Consider the following 22,407-nt stretch of genomic DNA (forward strand, 5'->3'; position numbering starts at 1 on the left):
CATGGGATGTAGGAAGATGGATAGATGGAAAATGGCAGCCAACAGAAAATGAGAAATTTGTCTTCTTTATTGACTTCTTGCTAGGCATAAAGAGTCTTAATAAATTTTTATACCATTAATAAATATTTAGGCCAGTTAGTTAGTCTATTTGATCATACAGCACACAAAAATTTTATTAAAGTAAATTTTAAAATTTAATAGGGTTAAAATGACAACATTTTTATTTATATAAGGCTATGCAGACCATTGCCTGACTTTGAAGGTCGAATCGAATTTGAATTTTTTAAAAAATGTTTGATTGCAAACATTCATACTTTGTGGTATATGAAAAACGTTCATTCTAAAAAGGAAAAAGTTCTTTTTTATTTAATTATTTTAGTAAAAATACGAGCTAAACCATTTGCCCTTTTAGTCTTTTGTTTGTAAAGAATTTGCTTTCTAGTAAATCCCTTTTGGTCTCTCGAAAAGATCACCTCTAAAATTAAAGAGCTTTAAGATTTTGATTTCCATACATTCAATATAAATTATTTTTCTAAGCTCAACTACATTTACACTAATCTCTTCATGAACCTATGAGATTATCCTACTTTTACTTGTCCTTTATCTTTGATCAAAACGTAACGACTATAGTAGGGGTGAAAAGCGCTAAGTCAAACTTTTGGCCTTCAAAATTCTTATTAAGTTTAATTGAATTTAACTGGCTTGAAAATAGGGGTAAGTTGCACTTTGTCATTTGTTGTTGTTTTGTAATAATTTTATCCTTTTACCTTACCACCAAGATTTTCCCATAATTTGCTCCTTTTGTCTCATAGTCAAAATTTTCCATCATTTTTTAAAATTGAGAACATATTGCGTAGTTGGCTTCTATGCGTTTTAGTACATGACTATGTTAATTCACTTGTACTTAACTAATTAAATTACTTAATAAAATATGCTTTACAATGAAATATATATCTTGTTCCAATCTTGATTTAGAATGTGGAAAGTAAAAGTAATTAAACCCAACAAATTTAGAATAACAAATTACAACATTTTCAAAAATTCATTTTATGTTTATGGACAGTGGACACTGATGGCTTGGAATGAAAAGAGGAAAAAAAGAAAGGTAAATCACCCTAGGCATTTAAAGTCATCACAACATCATTTTGTATGAAGGAATTATAAAAACATTTTCATACTTAATCAAATGAGGGCAAATTTCTGAAAAAAAAAAAGAGTTTAAGGGACAAAAAAGTGCAACTCACTTGTATCATGGGGGGTTTAATGCAAATAAGCCAAAATATTTTTATTCAAATATGAATAAAGTGGACAAGTATTCTCAATAAACACGCCTCCAAACAAACAAAATGGAAAAGGAGGGGAGCAATGCTAGTAAATTACAGCTGCAGTTTCCCATATTCAGGTCATAAAAATTCAACCGTTCGATCAACCCCGGAACTTCAATCAGAACCCTCCACCAAACCACTTATCCATGATAATTTTGATGATCCTTCATCTCCACACCTCATCACCGTCAACAGCGCATACTATATATATATTTTTTAACCCGTACAAAGTGCATACTATTTCTAATACAGTAGAATACTTCCAAAAAAAGATCCTCAAGAGAAAGAAAAAAAGAAAAAAATTGGGAAACAAAAGCCCCACAAGCAACCCAAAGAGACCTCTTTTTCCTAAACTATTTATTTTATTTTATTTTTATATCATTTAAAAAAATAGATTGTATAAAATCGGATCTGAGCAAAGACTCGTCGGAATTCATCGGCGCTTAAACCCGGACAGACTGTCTCTTCTTCTCTCGTTGAAAACCCTAAAACGCCCCGGAGACCGGCGACTCTTTCAAGGAAAAGCTTCTCACGAACTAGAAATATCTTTCGTTTTTCTTCCCCTGTAGATCTCTTCCTATCTGTTTCACGTTTATTTGTATCAATTTATACTCGACATTGGGCGCCTCGCGCGCGCTTTTTCCACCCATCAGTGGCGGCGGCGTCGGCGTTCGTGGAGAGCTGAAAAGCTTATCTTTTTTCTCTATTTTTATTCATCGACGAATCCTTTAGATGGTAAGCGTCACTGTGTTTTCATTTTGTTTTGTTTTCTTTTGCTCTCATTATTCTGTTTATGCATGTAAATATTATGTGAATTTGTTAGTTTTTCTTAGTTTTTGTTTTTGTTTATTCGGGATGAAGTGGGAGACTTTGGCTGTGAGCTGTTAGTTTGCTAGTGTGACATGCACGTTAAATTCAATTTTTCTTTTGGGAGTTTGAAGCTTTGATTGAGAAGCTGAAGTTGTTTCCTTTTTTCTATTTTTTCTTTTTGGGGTTAATATGTGAAACCCTAGCTAGAGTTTTGACTTGTGGATACATGTCTCATTTTTTGAGTCCTTAAGAGAGAAATAGGTGCACGACATATACTGCGTTAGAATTATATCTGCTGATGAAGATGGACATTCGCACCCTTTTTAGCCCTTAACCTTTGGCCTATATCCGATTCCTGCGAGCGTGTGTTTCATTGTCTAATTCTTGAGCCGGAGCTCGGTCTCTTTATCTCATTTAGATGGAGAAGATGGTAATTTCAAAATTTGTCTGGGTGTATCAATGACATGCAACCGACACAGCTGGGTGCTTTCGACATTAAAATACAATACACTATGTGTTATTTACAAAAATTTAAAGTCAGCTATAATGTGAACTGTATATGGGCCAACCAAGGTTCACATTGAATACCACTCAACCTTTTCTGTCCACTTTTTCTTCTCCCACTATTCTGGCACTTAGAGTGAGTACTTGCTATGAATTGTGGATTTCTTTCTTAAGCAGCATTTGCAACCTGTAGGAGTAAGATGTAAAAAGGCAGCATATTGTGGAGAAAATGTTGTTTCCTTTCTGTTTTTGCCTTGTCAAGTAATGTGACAATCTTGCAAACCTGAAGCGGGTCGTGATGGAATTGATTGGATTCTGTATGTTTTGTTGTTCTCTTTCACAGATTTGTGCTTTGAAGATTAGATTTGCTATCTGAGAAAATGTGCTTGAATCATTCATGATCTGAATGCTGGATGTAAGATATAAGATTGCAGTGACAAACTTGTTCTTCCAGTCATTTTGATTGCTGGAACCTGGCAAAGATGGAAACTTGAGATGTGACTTTGATAGTCTCTTGTCACTAGGTTTTGACATATATGTGTTGCCCTGTAAATACACATGGAAAGTGATTTTTTTTTTGGGTAATATACATTTATCTAGTCACTTCAGCTAAGATCTCTCTCGGCTTTCTCCAATACAGTTGCTCCTGTAAATGATGCTGATTGAATTTAGGATGGCATATTGTGAGGGAAAATGATTACATGATGCAGTTAAACATTGTAAAGTGATTGTTTGTTTACTATAGCTTACAGGATGTTAAGGTGCAGGTATTGGGAACAAACTACTTTCAATATGTCTCTAGAGCGGGGCTCTTTTTCTTCTTAATAAGTAATAATCTCTTGCTCTATCTCAACAGAGATTTAGGGAGTGAAAATTTGATATAAGGATGGTAACTAGGGGGCTATGATGCCTGTTGAAAGCAATGCTCTTTTATGTGAAACAATTTAGCCACTGACTATTGTACAAGTCCAACTAATTTTTGCCCGGATCTTGTTTTGATTTGCTTTTTTGTTCTTTCTGTGAAGCCTTGTCTTTAGAACATGAATGACTAACTTTATCTAAATGGGCATTGTAAGGACATATGCTTGAAGTTAAACGGTTATTTATTTGATCCAGATAGGGGAACAGCGGTATAGGTAGAATTGAATTAGTTTTTAAAAGTTGAAAACATAAATCATTTGGTATAGGGACTACTAACAACCTCATTTTGAGGTTTGCGTCCCTGAGGTAGAGATATATATATTTTAGTTTTATGTTTGCCCAGTTTATAATTCTTGAACGGAAGTAATAATTCTTTGCACTATCAAAGAGAGTGACTGAGCAAATGGTAGTTTTCTTGAGTGATGTTTCATGGATTTTCTTCTTAGTAGTGAGTCAATATAGTTACATGACATGAGATGTAAAGATTTAGTTGATCTAAGGATGTTTTCCATGGTACTTTAAATTGTAAGTGGTTCTTGCCTTGAATCTTGCAAATAGAGTTAAGTAACTCCTGAGTTAATTGTCAAGCCAGGTTTGTTACCAAGCAGCACACTCTCTAACCAGGTTCACCCTCTTAACTCCCATGCCCCCTGCCCAAATGTGGTTTTTTTCCTTTTTTTTTAATTAGAAAAACTTCCAGTTTAATTGGGTTACCTTCTGTAGTATGAACATTGGATTTGGTACCATATTGATTCACCGTCCTTCAATCTTTACAAATAAATTGATATAAAACACTGTGCAACCAATGTTGACAGCTTATGCCCATGTAGTCGCTTAGAAATTTTTGTTAAGTAATTTCAGGACAATTCTTCCTTTTGTTAAATAACACCCATGCCCCTGCATTGAGAAATATTTCATATTACTTCAAATCTAGTTTATGTTCATAAGATGTACCTTGAGACTTCAATCCTTGAATACATTTCCCTATGAGTTAATGAACCCACCTATACCTTTCCTGGCGACATATCACGAGAAAAGTCCTGGTCACTCCTTGGTATTTTTGGACTTAATTTATTTTAATCAGCTCGGATTCCTAGTTGATGGAAAATTGAAACTTGAAATGTTGAAAAACGTTTATCTTTTCTCTTTGCCATGTTTTTTGAGTAGAAAGTAAAGATCAGCACGATTTGTCCTGACTTTAATGATTTTTTTTTTACACCATTGAAAAAATCTACCACCATGGCGATTCTGTTCTGTTATTTGGCTACTTATTTATGGATGTAAGCTGATTTCTTTTTGGTTATTCTGTATATTTGACTCTTAACCAGGAGGATCACCTGCCTAATTTTGAATAATTTGCACTTCATTGTCAGATAGGATCTTCAGAAGGCAAAATCAATCTTTTATATGAACCTGCAACTTTGTTGCTAAAATTAAAGCAATCAAGATATCTAAGCTGTCTTGGTGTAATTAACTTTTGGCAGTAGTTTGGGGAGGAACTTAGATATGCTAGTGGAACAAAACCACAGGAAGCTATCTTCTTACTTGTGACCATTATAATTAATTACATTTAACTGCAAGTTGGAAGATCGAACTTATGATTAGATTATTTCATCTGAGGCTTTATCTTGGGTTTTTGATCATCTTACCTTTTTTTTGGAGACGTGTATTGATCGAAATGTTTATTTTTGATCATGTGGATGTCATGCAGTCAAACTCATCTGAATTTTCTTTTTTTCTGTGTGCAGGATTTGAGTATGACATAGGGATCTAAGGATACTCATGGCCTCCAAAGGTCCCAGGTCTAAGCTTGACCATGAAACGCGAGCCAGGCGGCAGAAAGTAAGAGAAAAGAACTCTCTTGTTTGAGGCCCTTCACTGTTACATCTAATCTGTTGGCAGTGGATGTATATCTTATATCGAGCTTCTGATACTCCTTTATTACTCTTTCTTTATCAATGTACTACTTATCTCGTACCTACAAGCAAGCACACATTCTAAAGGAGTTCTACATTGTAATAGTCAATTTCATTGCGAAATTGATTGATGTGCTACTTGAACTGGTTGCTGTGGGCCCTGCACAACTGAAGTTTTGCAGCTTAAATGTAATCTAACTGCACAAAAACAAGGGCAACCTTTTCCCATCTTATTACATCTCTTTAAGCTTACAATCATATGACAAAATCTTGTTCTTTATTATGAGATTACATTGGTAAATAAATGACTGTAGACAAATGTAGTCAGTAACTCAAAATGCTCCTTTCTTGTATCGTAGCAACTCACAAGAGTTACAAATGAACTGGGACTCAAACTTGAGTTATTGAGAGATTAACTACTTAATGAATGTGAACTTGGCTTTGTTTCCTTTCTTCAGTGGATGCTGCCCAAATTGTATTGCAGATCACGGAGTTGAGTTTTACATAATGTAGAATATATCGTGTATTTAAATCCGAAACATTTTGTCACTTCAAATTTCAAATCCATCCAGAATTATATATGTTAGACTGTCATGGCCCATCAAATAGTTGGTTTGACAGTTAAGTTTTTTTTTCTTTTATACTTCTGTATTTCAAATTCTGTGTTCTGTTTGACAGTGACGTCTTTCTGTAATTGCACCATTCTGACGTATTTGTATGGTGCTTTTAGCATTTGTTTTGATTCATTTGAGCTGACTTAAACAAAACTGTTATGAAGGAATTAGTATCTTTTGTGGAGTCAAAATTGAGTAGCTTGAAGTCATGCTTCAGTATAATTGATGGTCTACTTAATTTGCCGCATTCCATTAAAAATAGGGGGAGAGAGAGAGAGAGAGATTCTGGTTCTTTGAGGTGGTATATAATCTTGTGGTTTAAGATTCAGCACACAAAGTTTGTTGAATATTTTTTCTATGGAAGTCTGATGCGCGCAGCAATTCATTGATGTATTTCATATTGATAGGCGCTTGAAGCTCCAAAAGAACCTCGGCGTCCTAAAACACATTGGGATCATGTTTTGGAGGAGATGGTTTGGTTGTCAAAGGTAGCGTCTCTTTTTGTTTTTTGGAGTGAATTCTTCATTCAGCAAAATTTTTGTAAGTGATAAATTATACTTTGACTTTTCCCTTACACTAACAAATGTATCATTCAGGACTTTGAGTCAGAGAGAAAGTGGAAATTGGCACAGGCAAAGAAGGTTGCAATCAGAGCCAGCAAGGGTATGTTGGAGCAGGCTACAAGAGGAGAGAAGAGAGTGAAGGTTCTGTGTTTCTACATTAAACTGTATTTATACTAATAAATGTAGCAAAATCAAATTCTCTTTATCTTTTGTGGTTCACACTGATTTGATAGTCATATAATTATGTCCATGAATGTTACCAGGAAGAAGAGCATAGGTTGAAAAAAGTTGCACTCAACATTTCTAAAGACGTGAAGAAATTTTGGTTGAAAATAGAGAAGCTGGTAAAATGAATATTTGGTCAATTTCTTCCACTAAGCGTCTCAGAGTTATTGGAAATTGCTTGAAAAATTCTTTTAACTTTATGTTTTTAGGTTCTTTACAAGCATCAGTTGGAGCTTGATGAGAAGAAGAAAAAGGCACTTGATAAACAACTTGAGTTCCTCCTTGGGCAAACCGAAAGGTACGTTGGGGCCTGCTTTCTGGTAACCCTATAGATCAGGAACAATAGCATTCCCTTTTCATATTTTTCTGGTTGTGCCCGTCACTGCAAGATAAAAATGATGTATCAATGCTTGAAATTTCAGGTACTCAACAATGCTGGCAGAGAACCTTGTTAGCTCTCCAGGTCATTGCAAATTGGACTCGAGTTCACCGCAAGAACGAATGAGGATCGAGTACAAAGAAGGTGACTATGACAGGGGAAGTGCTGAACCGAATATTGGTAAGAAGATTTCGTATTATGTTCTCTGTTGGGTTACATCTTATGATGACCTTGTGCAGTACCTTACTTGAGTAATATTGATAGAATCTCAATCAAATGGACCAGATATAGATGGGGATTATGATATGGACTCTGAGGATGAATCGGTAAGGTTTTTTATTTTATTTTATTTTTTCTGTTTCTTTGTGATGTTGTCTATACTTTCTATTTGGGAATCTTCACTGTGATATGGACGGATTCTAAGAAATAGTTAACTGTGTGTTGAACAAACCATGACATCTTGCAGCCTCTTTCTGTTCTTTAAGCATTTTGTTAAATTGGTGTTCGGTCTTATTGCCGTTTACGTTTCCTTATATTTGGTTTTGTCATCCATGTACCATTCATACCTGAGTACTAGGCATTTCCTTTTGATACAGCTACTTGTGCTTAATCTTTCAAGAATTTGAGCATAGGTATCCAGAAAGTGTTATTATGTGGTGGAAGAAGGGGTTCTTTTTTTGGGTTGTTTTTTTTGGGGGGGGGGGGTTGGTTAACTACTTATAGGTGGCTGCATCATCAGATGCGTTTGTTTCATCTATTTGTAATGCACTACAATTTTTGTAAAGTTTTAATCTTTCTTTGGCAGCATTTTGCTCTGAACCAGGGGAAACCAAAATATTGACTGAGCACTTTATATAGGTGCATACTCATATACAACTTTGTTATAATGTGTGGGTTGTCTGCAATTCTGCCATACTATTGACAATTGAGACATGTTTATGTGCGATGCCGGTGCTATACTTATTTTTGGTTAATAAAATTGAGACTTTTGAAGCTAGTAAAAGTTATGATTGCTGTTTGTTGATTTTGATGCTACATTCTGGTATTTATTCAGCGCATCTGTGCACTTATGAAACTGTTTCCATGTGTGGTGATACTGCTTTAGGAAGATGATGAGCATACTATTGAGCAGGATGAGGCTCTCATAACCAAAGAAGAAAGGGAAGAAGAATTAGCAGCTTTACAAGATGAAATAGATCTTCCTCTGGAGGAGCTTCTTAAACGCTATGAGGAGAGAGGTATTCCTAATTTACTAGATCTTTTGTCAAGATATCTTTGCTTTCTTGCATTTTCTGTAACTTCACCTGCCCTTATTCTAGAAGCGTAACTAGCCAGACGGTTAAGTTTAATGCTGGAATTTAAGCTTCAATTCAAGGGGAATTTATGTGGCATATCATGTATTAATCCTTATCATGAATCTTTGGAGCCATCAACTACAAAAGCTAAGATTATAGCCTTGCATGATTTATACCTCATCTTGTCATGATAACTTGAGAGTTATTTGTCCTTTGAATGCTTAGTAGCATAACCTAAGTAGGCCTGCCCTCTTGTGTGCTCTTGAGCGTTGTGAATCTGTTTGAGGTAATTGTTCATAGCAAGTTTTATTGGACCAATCTAGGATCTATTCACGGCTCTGGCCACGTCTATGATTACTTCTCTGTTGAAGTTGGTTCTAAACTGCTGATCATTGACGTTCTTGACAATGCCAAATTTTAAAGGACAAGTGGTCTTACCTTTTGCAAACAACAATCCTTGTTTCTAATCTAGAATCTGAGTTTCTTACATGTACTACTGCTCTTGGTTCTTCCTGATAGAACCTATACTTCTTAAGGCTTGTTCTTGGTTGATTATTTATCCTGATTATAGATTTGATTTGATTTTTTATTTTTTTATCTTTTACTTTTTGCATCTAGATTTTTTATTTTTTAATACCAAGAGAGCCAAAACTGAGCATCTACCAAAGAGAAGCTTTTGTTGATTTTGATGGTTCACCATGATTGAATTTTGGAAATTCTAAAGGGGACGAGAATGAGCCCTTATTCAGAGGCCTTAACCTTGTCTGATGAGATGTGTTTTTATTTTGACAATAAGGCATTATAAGCACCTGAGAGCTTGCAAAGAAGTTATTGCAGCGGAGGGTAACTTTTGTGGTTTTGGAATGAGAAAAGTAGCTCCATGAAATTATTGCAGAAAACGATAACCAGATTGGTACCCTGACAGAGGGAAATCAGAATAAAACTAGAGCTATGTATCTCTCTGTGTAATATAGAGGGTGTGTGTTGTTTGGGCGGGGGAGGGGGGAGAGCACAAGAGACAATAGAATTCTCTGTCTTAATATCTACCCTCCTCCTATTCTTGTTCTCTATGGTTCAATACTGATTTTTGTTATCATGCCCTAGTTAGAAAACATTCAGTAGGACCCCCTCAAAAAAAAACCTAATTTATGCAATTTGCAATTTCTAATTAATACAAATTTTCAGTCAGCAGAAAAGCTAGTCCAGAGCAAACCGCTGTTGCTACTGGAGCTAATGGGCCAGTTGAAAATGGTGAGTGTCTATAGTAATTGGCTTTCTGCTTTATTGGCTATAGTTACCTTCTCATTTTGGATTTTTATTAAGACAATACAGGCAAAGAGAACGAAATTGGTACTGTGTCAGCAAATGGTAGAAGCAGCTCACCAGTATCTCCTGGTCGTCGTTGTGTAAGTTGTATGTGCTTGTGGTTATTGTAATGAATTGTTGAGCTATCTCTTCGCTCAACTTAATGTTTTCGCTCTATATTACAGGTTGGGAGTAATGGCTTTTTACACAATTCCAACAATCACTTTTTGGATGTTCAAGTGCACAGAGTAAGAACTCCAAATAAATTTCAAGACTGGGAGAAACAGTGCATTTTGGATGATTATAGTGATGAACAGGTAAAGATTGGAAATGATAATCTCTCTGGATTGTACTTGCAGTAGTTTTCTACTGTTTTGATGTTTCAATTATTGTATCAGTTATGGAACATCTAGGACCTGTACTATTTGCAAGTACATGGTCAATTTGAAGGCTGTGTTAAATTAGGATGCAGAAAGGTTGATGGGTGGATGTCTTTACATGGTAGTGTGGGGTGAGTTTCACCATCAAGTTGAAGGTTGAGCTTGGTGCTGTTCAATTTTAAAAGTGTAAATTGACTACACCTGGCGGATCTTGTCAAATGGCCATTCTTAGAGATTTAATCTGTATAGGGATTGCAGTTACTTTATGAAGAATGAATAGGTTTCAGACTTCTGTTATCTTTTTCTTGATAGGGTATAGACAAAAGCTGAGTGTATACAAGGTTTCTAAGTATTTGATCTTTTTCACCTTGGTCACTAATATTGGAAGAAAGGTTATCAAGCTGTTGTGAAATTTGGTTAGTGTTTCATTTTTTTTAGAGCTGCTCTAGGTTATAACCATTTCTGGTGCTCTTGGTTCGTTAATGGTCACCGTTATATTACTTTTTCTTTCTGAAACACGATATTAAACTCCATTATTGGCCAAAAGGTGTTTTCCTGTACAGAAGCTTTATTGTAGTTTAAGTATAGCTCTTTTTTTTCTGTCATGTGTCCTCTCTGCTTTGCTTCATATGTTTGATGGTGATTGAAGTGTGTGGCTGAAATTATTTAAAGATCACCTTACTTTTGTAGCTCGCCGATTATAGAGCTAAATCTGTTATATCCTCTTTCATGTGCAGGATGATGAAGATTTTGACATTGGTACAGGAGAGGAAAAAGACGATTTTATGGTAAACCTTTCATTATCAAAAAGACGTTTTTTTTTTTAAATTGGATGTGTAGTAGTGTGTATTTGTGTGTTCTTTGAGACTCCATCCACTTAGCTTTAAGGTAGCAAATACACTACTAAGAAAATTATGGGTGATTCTTGAGGAGGTTTTGCAGGTAGTGAGATGTAATTGGTTTTTCAGAGGAATGATTTTTAGAACATAAAGCAACCTGCAGAGAGCAAGAGCTCTTGAGTTGGAAAGGAAGTAGATAGTAGAACATATCATTCTTTATGGAAAATTTTATGGTTTCTCATAGAATTACATCAGCTTCCTAACTGTATGAAGGAAGTTACCAAAAGGTATGGCCATGGGAGCTGTGTTATGCATTTAGAGGTTGCGTGGGTTGGTGAATATTGAAGATTGGATGTGATGTGCATGTGGATGTAGTACAAAAGGTGGGTTGGAGAGAGATGATACTTTTAAGGATGATGTGCAAGGTCTTCCATGTAGGAGGTAGATAAAGACATAGATGATAGAACTGCCAGTTTAGGGAACCAACAAGTTCTGTTTGTTGGATGTGCTCTTGGGTGTGATAATAGGATGTGCTCTAGGGCATGTTGTGTCAAAGAGATGCAGGGAAGTATTGGTTAAAATGAGTCCTTAAATTTCTGCTGCTACTTTAATAAGTTAGACTTGGTCTGATAGTTAATGAGCCTTATGGAGTATTGTCCTTCCATTTGCACTTCTTATGCGTCTTTGTTGAGGACAGGGCCCCATGACATCAATAATTGTTGTGTATTCATGTTCAATTAGTGGCACATTAAATACGGCGTGTTGAATCAGAATAGAGGTTCCTACTCCGTTGAAATGATGTGCATTTTTACTAGTTACTAGTGTCTTATTGATGTGCATTTTTTTGTGAAATTTTGGGTTATTTGGTAATTGTACTTTTTGCCTTTGTTAATTAGAGTATATCTTCTTGATCAGTCACCAATCTTGATTTTGGGATTTTAAAATGATTGGTTTTTTTGAGATTATGTTTCACATTGACTTCAGGATGATGAGACAACCCTGTTAGAAGAGGAAGAACTAGCCAAGGCGGAACCCAATGATGCCCCAAATGAGGCAAGAACAGCTCAATCACTGCTCCATTTTAGTTTTTTTTTTAAATACTTTTCCAATAATCTAATCCTTGTATACCAGTGTTCTGGTTTCCATTTATTAGTTGATATATCAAATGTTGAGTTTGGTTTGATTTAATGTATTAAATGGCTATTTTTCAGATTGCGCTATTGCAGAAAGAGAGTGAAATTCCTATAGAAGATCTGCTTGCAAGGTATAAAAAGGTATGGTGTGGATTTCTCGCTTCAGTTTTTCTGAAGTGACTGTTATATCTTTGAGATTATTCTGATGGCTTGAATTTTTCTTGTTAGGACTGGGACTCTGAGAAAGATGAGCATGATGACACTGGATCTGAATATGCTTCTGCTTCTGAGAATTTTATGGATTCACCTGAACCCAAGGATCGTGAGTTGAAGGAGCTTAAAGTATCTTTAAACAGAGAAGATAATTTTAGTGCATTTCAGCCTGCTGCTTGCTCTGAGGTAGAAGAACCAGAAACTGAATATGTAGCAAAAGCTGGAGAAGAGGGCGAAAGTGCAGACATAATTGCTGATGCAGCTGCTGCTGCTAGATCGGCACAACCCACGGGTAATACATTCTCAACAACGAAAGTGCGTACGAAATTCCCTTTTCTTCTCAAGTATCCTCTTCGTGAGTATCAACATATTGGCTTGGACTGGCTTGTTACCATGTATGAGAAGAAACTTAATGGGATTTTGGCTGATGAGATGGGCTTGGGAAAGACTATTATGACAATTGCTCTGCTAGCTCACCTAGCATGTGAGAAGGGGATATGGGGCCCTCATCTCATTGTTGTTCCAACTAGCGTCATGCTCAATTGGGAAACGGAGTTTCTTAAATGGTGTCCTGCTTTCAAAATATTGACGTATTTTGGAAGTGCTAAAGAGCGAAGAATAAAGAGGCAAGGGTGGTTAAAACCAAATTCTTTTCATGTTTGTATAACAACTTACAGACTTGTTATACAGGACGCTAAAGTTTTCAAGCGGAAGAAGTGGAAATACTTGATTTTAGATGAAGCTCATCTGATAAAAAATTGGAAGTCACAAAGATGGCAGACGCTTTTGAATTTCAACTCAAAACGGCGCATTCTTTTAACTGGTACCCCCTTGCAGAATGATCTTATGGAATTATGGTCTTTAATGCATTTCTTGATGCCCCACATTTTTCAATCTCATCAAGAATTTAAGGACTGGTTTAGTAATCCCATATCTGGGATGGTTGAGGGACAAGAAAAAGTTAATAAAGAGGTTGTCGATCGGTTGCACAATGTTCTTCGACCCTTTATATTACGTCGGTTGAAGAGGGATGTAGAGAAGCAGCTTCCAATGAAGTATGAACATGTCATCTATTGTAGACTGTCAAAGAGGCAGCGGAACTTGTATGAGGATTTCATTGCTAGCTCAGAGACCCAAGCAACCCTTGCTAGTTCAAATTTTTTTGGGATGATTAGTGTCATAATGCAACTTCGCAAAGTTTGCAACCATCCTGATTTATTTGAAGGCCGTCCAATTGTCAGTTCCTTTGATATGACTGGCATTGATCTGCAGTTAAGCTCATCTGTTTGTGCAATGCTTACACCTCGCCCATTTTCCACGGTGGACCTTGGTGATTTAGGGCTTTCATTTACACATCTGGATAACTGCATGTCATCTTGGGAGAGTGAAGATATTCAAGCTATTGCTACCCCCTCAAGCTTGATTGAGGGTCGTGTTAACCAAGTTTGTGGAGAAGTTGGGCATGCTTATAAGCATAAGAAGTTTCATGGGATGAACATTTTTGAGGAGATCCAGAAGGCACTTACGAAGGAGAGACAGAGAGAAGCAAAGGAGCGGGCAGCATCTATTGCTTGGTGGAATTCTTTAAGGTGCAGGAGGAAACCTATTTACTCAACAGGTTTACAGGAACTTGTCACCATAAAAAATCCTGTCTATGCAATTCATGATCAGAAGTCTAATCCCTTGTCTTACTCATATTCATCGAAGCTGGCTGACATTGTACTATCACCTGTTGAACGATTTCATAAAATGGTTGATCAGGTGGAGAGTTTCATGTTTGCTATCCCTGCTGCCCGTGCACCAACCCCAGATTGCTGGTGCAGTAAAGGTGGAAGTTCTGTGTTTATTCAACCGACTTTCAAGGAAAGATGCTCGGAGGTTCTGTCTCCTCTTCTCACTCCTTTGCGGCCTGCAGTTGTCCGAAGGCAAGTCTATTTCCCTGATAGACGTCTTATACAGTTTGACTGTGGCAAGTTGCAGGAGCTTGCACTTTTGCTTAGGCGTCTAAAATTAGAAGGTCACAGGGCATTAATTTTTACCCAGATGACAAAGATGCTTGATGTTTTGGAGGCTTTCATTAACTTGTATGGTTACACATACATGCGTTTAGATGGCTCTACTCAGCCAGAAGAGAGGCAAACATTGATGCAGCGGTTCAACACTAATCCAAAAATTTTCCTCTTCATTTTATCAACCCGTAGTGGTGGTGTCGGCATTAACTTAGTCGGGGCAGATACAGTTATCTTTTATGATAGCGACTGGAATCCTGCTATGGATCAACAGGCTCAAGATCGTTGTCATAGAATAGGACAGACACGTGAAGTACACATATATCGGTTAATCAGCGAGAGCACCATTGAAGAAAATATATTAAAGAAGGCAAATCAGAAACGTGTTCTCGATGATTTGGTTATCCAGAGTGGGGGTTATAACACTGAATTTTTTAAAAAGCTGGATCCAATGGAACTGTTTACTGGCCATCAAAAAATTTCAGTAGAGAACGAGCAAAAGGAGGACAATTGCAATGAAAGTTCTGAGGTTCCTCTCTCTAATGCTGATGTTGAGGCAGCTCTGAAATATGCTGAAGATGAAGCAGACTACATGGCACTGAAGAAGGTTGAACAGGAAGAGGCTGTGGAGAATCAAGAATTTACTGAAGAAGCTATTGGGAGATTGGAAGAAGAAGAATTTGGCAATGAGGAGGACCTAAAGACTGATGAGCCTGCTGAGCATGATGGCCAGGTTACGGCATCAAATAAAGACAGTGTGGCAGCATTGAATGTTGAAGGACCAGTTGAAGGTGGATCCATCACCTTTGCTGGTAAGGAAGATGATTTTGATATGCTCGCTGATGTCAAAGAGATGGCTGCAGCTGCTGCTGCATCAGGACAAACAATTTTGTCCTTTGAGAATCAGCTACGTCCAATTGACCGCTATGCAATACGCTTTATGGAGTTGTGGGACCCAATCATAGATAAGACAGCAACACAATCACAAGTGCAGTTTGAGGAAAAGGAGTGGGAGCTGGATCGCATTGAAAAGTTGAAGGAAGACATGGAAGCTGATATTGAGGATGATGAAGAACCTTTTGTATATGAAAGTAAGTAGCTCTTTCCTATAATTTAGTCATTGACAATGCTTGAAATCATGACACAATGCATATTATCCCTTAACAATGCATTGACACACTGTGCGTATTATGCCTTAATGTCTCACCTATATGTTCCATTTTATTGTTTTCATGTTTTATTGAGTTAAACAAATTTCTGACTCTTTTTATGCTTGAACAAGTCTTAGGTGTTGTAGCTTGTAGATGAATCACATGAGTAATGCATGGTCTGAGGTCATAGTAGTATTAATGCTCAAAATTCCTGCCAATATCAGGTTGGGATGCTGATTTTGCAACTGAGGTGTATCGTCAGCAAGTTGAGGCTTTGACCCAGCATCAGGTTAGTGGCACCAATATTACTTTTGTTTTTTATAACCTCTCTAGAAAAGCGAAACGAAATAGAAAACTTCCTGAATGAAAAGCAATTGTAGATTTTCCAGCTTGTAGGGACACACAAAACCATGCCTTTCCTGCAATTTTTACTTTATTCTACTGATGAGGTTGTTTTAAAAATACTTGGTAGTTGATGGAAGAACTGGAAGCTGAAGCTAAAGAGAAGGAACTTGCAGAATATGGGTATTCTGATTCCGTGAGGTAAGTATGCTGCTGAGAATTTTCCTATCTATCCCCAGCTCACTTTGTATCTAGGTGGTCACTGCAGTATTAGGAAATTATTGTGTGTTATATAGCTAGCTCTGTGTGGTATGCAGAAATCAGATATCAACTGTTCGTAAACCCAAGTCAAAGAAAAAGACAAAGAAAGCCAAGTTCAAATCTCTGAAGAAAGGAGCTTTAGCTTCTGAGTTCAAAGCCGTTAAGGAGGAGTCAGCGATGGAACTGATGTCTATTGATGGAGAATCTCTGTATGATGATGAAATGACTTCCTCTGGTGATGTGTCTCCGTGTCGAAGGCTGGAGAAGAAACGTAAACAAGCACCATGGGTTGATGAAGAGAGAAGCACAAAGAAGTCCAAGAAGTTTAAGAAGGCTCCTGAGATGTGCTCCTCTGTTTTAGACTCCAACATGCTGGGAAAGCTGCAGAATGATACCAAATATTCTAGGCAATGTGAGAGTAGAGTAGTTGATGTTGAACTTAAGTCTGTGAGCAGGAGTAAGATCGGAAAGAAAGTTTCAATCATCCCTATGCCTGTGAAGCGGGTTATGACCATTAGACCAGAGAAACTTAAGAAGAAAGGGAATATGTGGCCCAAAGATTGTTTTCCTGTCCCTGATTTTTGGTCGCCTCAGGAGGATGCTATTCTATGTGCTGCTGTGCATGAGTATGGTGCAAATTGGAGCTTGGTGAGTGAAATGCTGTATGGTATGTCTACTGGTGGGCTTTATCGTGGCAGGTACCGATATCCTGTCCACTGTTGTGAGAGGTTCAGGGAGCTTATTCAAAGATATGTTTTGACTAGCACTGATCCTGTGAACAATGACAAAGCCAGCAATACTGGCTCTGGGAAGGGTCTTCTTAAAGTAACTGAGGTAAGCACATTCAACAATGAATCTCCCTCTGTACTCATGGAAAAAATATTTGGAACAGAATCACATATAAAATGTTAAAAAGTGGATTCCTTAGTCAAGCCTAAAATAACAGCTTGGACTAGCAGAAATTCTAGAGTAGAATTGTGAGTGAGGCATCTCAATAGGACAATGTTTCACATTCCAATAACCTGTGTCTTGGTCATTGTTGTATGGTTTATGTGTTGCCAAAAAGAAATCACCACCTGCTTTTTTCTCTCTTTTTTTTGCACAAATTAAGCAACTTTGAAAGTACGTGTGTCTATTTATACTTGTTTCTGCATTTGAGTACTGTGTTGTGGGTTAAAATACCCAGAAAGGATCATGTTTTACCTGGACATTAAGCTGCTATATGCACACATATGCTTATGTATACATATATGCTGTGATGTTCTGTCCTAATAAATGTCTGTGCTTATGAGTTACAGTAGGAAAGTTATGAGGTTTTGAATTTTAGCTATTGTGCCTACTTAAATTTGAAGTGGCAATGGTTAAGAAGTGCTAATCTTAATGTTCTTGACTCTAATTGGACTGGTAACTTGTTTACAACTCAGGATTCTGATAAAGCGCAGTTTGCACTTTGCTTAGAGCATGAATCAGGGACCCCAGCTATGACCTTAGAATTGTTGATAGGATGAGATTCCTTGATATTTTGTAAAATAAGGAGATATAATGAAGCTAAAGGTTTTTCAAATGATGTACAATACCTTGAAATTGATGATGTGGTTCAATGCTGCTGCAGACTGAGTGTCGAGCTTTTCCTTAAATTCTTGCATCATTCTATCCTTCATTATGTGTACATATGTTCAATGCATTGTTCTCCAGGTATTTCTGTGCCTCATTTTACATGGAGATAGCGTCTTGAGATTGTACAAGAATTTATAGCATCATGAAAACTTTGCAAATGAGTGTATTTCTTTTGGTGTGTATTATTTGAATGAGCTGCTTCAAAAGTATTGTTGGTTATGGCAAATCTAGCCTTCTTTTGGTCTATTATTCATTTTATAGTACATTGTCAACTTTCATCAATTGGAGATGGTATTACTTTTTTTTGTAGTCTCTCATTTTTTACCTACAGTTTTTTGGTTTAAATGTTATCTCAAGTTTCTTTAGTAAAATGCATTGTCAATGCACTCTGCCTTGTCAATATGGAAGAAGCTTTTGTTTAGATTTAGCTAATCCCTGTCCTCCTTTTGCGTCAGGACCATACCAGGATGTTGCTAGATGTTGCTTCTCAGTTTTCTGATGCTGAACCTCTTATTCAAAAGCATTTTTTTGCCCTTCTTTCTTCTGTATGGAGGTTTTCATCTCTTAAGACTAACAGACACAACCTTGCACCTTCTCAAAATGCCTCCTCTTCTTATCGAAAGGCAGTCACCTCTCCGTTGAACGTCGTCTCCAGGGATTTCAGTGGAGAATCGTTGGAGTCGATGAAATTCACCAATTCTTTTGCATCTGGTAAGTTAGTAGCAGCTGCTCTCTGTGATGATCACACAGCTAAAAAGGATGACAATGTTCCTATCTCCAAGCAGAGGGATGAAGCTTCTGTTGTTTCAGAGAGACTCGATGTTACGCTACAATTACTGGGTGGTGAGCATGATACAACATTAAACCTTCCATCTGTTGTAAATCTTTCGATACTTGGGCGTGAGACTCCACCATCTTCAAAAACCATTGGACAAGAAAATCATCTCAAACCTTTCCAGGATTTGGCAGAAAATCGGTTCAGGTATTGCTTATTGCAGCAAGACATTTACTTGCTTTTAATAATAAAAACTTAAGTTAATGTGCTGTGCTGTATTCTCGATTCAATGATTTGCAAGTGCATCATCCAACTGCCTAGAAGCAAACAAACTCTACATGGCTATTGCTACCCTGTGGAGTAAAGCAGGAATGTTTTTCTTCGGTTTTTTACTAAATATGTTTACTGCATGTCACCCTGGAGCCACATACAATTTCACTGGAACTTTCCTTTTTCTTTCTTGCACCTATTATTGACAAGTGCCAGTTTTGGGAAAATTAAGTGTCTATCACTCTTTTTTTTACCCCCAATATTTGTGCTATTTTCAAGCCATTTTATTTATGGTATATGAGATGTTAGGATGAAATCTTTCTTGGGGCCTCAGCCTTGTCTTCGAACACTCTCTTAATCTCTTGATCGGTCAATTTTGTCCTTGGGTTTATTTCTTATTCATTAATGCAGTCCTGTGTTTCATGAAATCACCTAAAATAAAGAAAAATGCAAAGTTGAAAATAAGGTTGCTGCCCTTTTTACTTTTTCTTTGATTGACAACTAAGCACTTGCTATTTAGTGTATTTATAAGCAATATATTATATAGTTTTTGAGAACTTAATATGTAACTCTTGGATCTTTACAGAGCTGCATCTAGAGCTTGTCTTGAAGATAGTTTTGGTTGGGCTACTTTGGCTTTCCCTGTTGGGGATGCAAAGTCTCGAACTCCAATGAAAGTACAATCTCTGGGGAAACACAAGCTATTAGTTTCTGATTCAAATAAGTCGTCCAGATCAAAATTGAGAAAGACAACTACAGAATCTAGTGATGCCCGTAGTTTTGCAGCTGATCCAGTACTCCATCCAGTACTCAGTGATTTCTGTGTAAAAGATGATGTGGTATCAACCAGCAGCGCTGAAATTGGAATGGCTGACCTTTGTGTCAGTTCCCCCTTTAACATCAATCCTGAACTTCCAATGGCAACTGACAGCTCAGATATGGTTGCACATGACTATGTTCCTGGGTTCATTTCTGGGTTGGATGATTATTTGATATTGCCAGAATTTACAGATATTGGCTAAAGGTTGAATTTGGAATCTGGCAAATGCTCTGAGATTTCCAAGTGAGACTTGGCTTAAGCTTTGGCAATTAAAGCCTCGCGGGATCCGACTCCCAGTCAAGGAGAGTATCCAATACTTGAGACTGGAGAATCATTTGCATGCTCTCGGGGGCAAGGTAGACCAAGGTGTATTGTTGTGATGCTTGTTAAAAAGAGGGCAAGATTCAGCCAGACCTGTGGTTTACTTGTGGGACAATGATCTGGTATAGGTGGTTGGATGAAGCGGAGTACTACATGGGGAGTGTAATATACTATTGATCTGACAGGCCATTGAGCTATTGATATTTTCTTTTCTTTCGTGGGGGGAATTATGTGCTTGCAGTTTTGGGGGAAATCATGAATTGGTTTATGTTGGCACATTCTATTCAATAGTGATAGAGGAAAACCTTATCAATGAAATTAAAAGGATACCATTTTTACCTGCTTCTCTTTCTCTCTCTGTTTGTGTGTGTGTGTTGTGGCTGTGCTTCCTGAGTTTACTAGATAGTTTGCATGAAGACAAATGCAAGTCCGGTATGTGCTGCTAATGCGAGTTCATAGAGCTGCTGCAGGTAATGTTCCTGAAGGGGAGTAATGTTTCCTGGCTGAAAGTCTTCACTCATCTCCTTGTTACTCTGATTTTGCTTTTGACCCTTGATTCTTGAAACTTAACTATGAATGGAATTTGTAAATTGCAGATGGCACTAAGTTATAGGGTTTGCTGCTGCTGGGTGAAGATATTGAGGAGCTGAACCGACCAGTGCTCGAGTTTCAGTTGCTTGGCTTTTTGCTGCATGATAAGGTTCCAATACGGGTGAAAATTTGCTGGATTACCAGGTCCTGAGTTTTAATACGACGGACAGCAACAATCCTTTCCCGCTTCTTCCTCCTCGGAAAACAGGAAAACAGAAAAGTCTCTTGTTCAAAATTTGTTCTCTTGGGGCTTTTACTGGATTCTCTTAAGCCGTATGTATGGATCACCTTTCTAGAGCTGGCAAAAACGATGGGAAGTCTTTCCATTATGCTCGTTACTTTTCAATATCTTAGGTTTGTATTAATGTAATAGAGGAATGTGCACAGAGCCTTATTGGCGAAAATATATCAGCTTCCTGAGAGGTTTGATCCCGTTCCTTATAAAAGCCAAATTGGCTTATTCTTACTCTTGCTATAAGCATAATCTAATAGTAGTATTTTACTTTTATAGTTCTATAATGTAATGTTTGGTGAATATGAATATAATTTTCTTATCAGCTTCCTGAGAGGGCTTGCGATTGTTAGGCAGCATATGCAGTTACACGCATAGTGGGGAGGTTCATTTGAGTTTCTTTCACAATGCTTTTGAAGTGCGCTACCTGTTGTCTGCCTTTACATCGCCGTCATAACTGTGATACGTGCTTGTACCTTTTTTTATTATAACAATTACAACTGGTTCTATATTAGGGGGGATGGGGGATGGATCGGACGGGTGTGATTAAAGCACCAACTAAAAGTGAAGTCAGTCAAGAAACTGTCAAATCGTGTACTAAGGCACATGACGTGCAGGAAGGGATCCGATCCTGTTTTACACCCAGCGAGGGGCCACTGGGCTGGAATCCAATGGTTTACTTGAACCTGAAGGAAACTAAGGTGATGTCATAATGATTTTATTCAGATATTCTTTGGCAGACACATGAATTATTCTGATGTTCTCTAGCAGCCTCATAAGTCACAGTTTGTTCGCTAAACTTCTAAAATAGGTGCTTGAGATAATAATACAAAGATATGTTACAACAAATATGTCTCCTCCATCTTTACTTCAAAAAAAATTTTTTTTTTTCACTTCCTGTAATTGCTCTTTCATCACTTTCCTAAATTATAAGTATTGTAGGCATGTGATTTATTCTAATCGCTTTTTCTAGTAACTCGTGTACTATTTTGGAGCGTGCTTGTACAAATGCTTCTTGTTGTGTTAGATAAAGTAAAAATTGTGTATTTTCAATCTTTGTTTAGTTTTAAATTTGTGATCAGATAGTCATACTTAGAACCCATTTTGATTGCTATTTTCTGAAGATTTTGTAAAATATATATATATAGTGTAATGATTTTATATATATGAAACAAAAATATGATTGAAAAATATATTCATGAAAAATGTAAAATTTATAATGTTATAAATTTATAATAATAGGAAGAATGCTATCAAACATCCAAAAAAAATACAAACAAACAGTGAGGCAAATATTAAAATCAATCGATACAACATATTTTTAAAAAATAATTAAAATTAAAAGGTAGTTATGAGTTGGCACTTAAATTGCGAATAAAAATTCATAGTGACGATATATAAACTCACTACTCACTAACTAGTATCTTCCCCGCCAAGCTCGAAATTGGAAACGGCAAAAAAAAAAAAAAAAAAAAAAAATCAAATCGAAGCACATCTAGTAAGCTTCCATTTCAACCCATTTTTAACTCACTACACCTTCCCACACCCAATCCCACGCCCCCCTCCACTTTCCTCTCATTGAACTGCCCGCTCCCC

The 22,407-nt window shown here is 37.0% G+C and overlaps 1 protein-coding gene across 2 annotated transcripts; it reads left to right on the plus strand.

The window, feature by feature from the left end:
- The first annotated feature begins 1,765 nt into the window (after window positions 1–1,765).
- LOC113774983 (protein PHOTOPERIOD-INDEPENDENT EARLY FLOWERING 1) lies at window positions 1,766–20,332 on the plus strand. Of its 2 annotated transcripts, none has more exons than XM_027319663.1 (21): window positions 1,766–2,060; window positions 5,309–5,402; window positions 6,498–6,578; window positions 6,687–6,794; window positions 6,917–6,997; window positions 7,088–7,176; window positions 7,301–7,437; window positions 7,522–7,583; window positions 8,363–8,495; window positions 9,738–9,803; window positions 9,876–9,958; window positions 10,043–10,174; window positions 10,975–11,025; window positions 12,061–12,129; window positions 12,288–12,350; window positions 12,438–15,522; window positions 15,807–15,871; window positions 16,055–16,125; window positions 16,242–17,019; window positions 18,258–18,784; window positions 19,434–20,332. In XM_027319663.1, the coding sequence occupies exons 2-21, from the start codon at window positions 5,343–5,345 to the stop codon at window positions 19,867–19,869; spliced, it is 6,177 nt and encodes a 2,058-aa protein (XP_027175464.1). In that variant the 5' UTR covers window positions 1,766–2,060; window positions 5,309–5,342; the 3' UTR covers window positions 19,870–20,332. The 2 variants fall into 2 exon arrangements, with proteins under 2 accessions (XP_027175464.1, XP_027175465.1); XM_027319664.1 differs by having other exon boundaries at window positions 9,885–9,958.
- Window positions 20,333–22,407: the final 2,075 nt, after the last annotated feature.

This window comes from Coffea eugenioides, chromosome 6, assembly GCF_003713205.1.
Source record: "Coffea eugenioides isolate CCC68of chromosome 6, Ceug_1.0, whole genome shotgun sequence".
Classification (NCBI taxonomy): domain Eukaryota; kingdom Viridiplantae; phylum Streptophyta; class Magnoliopsida; order Gentianales; family Rubiaceae; genus Coffea; species Coffea eugenioides.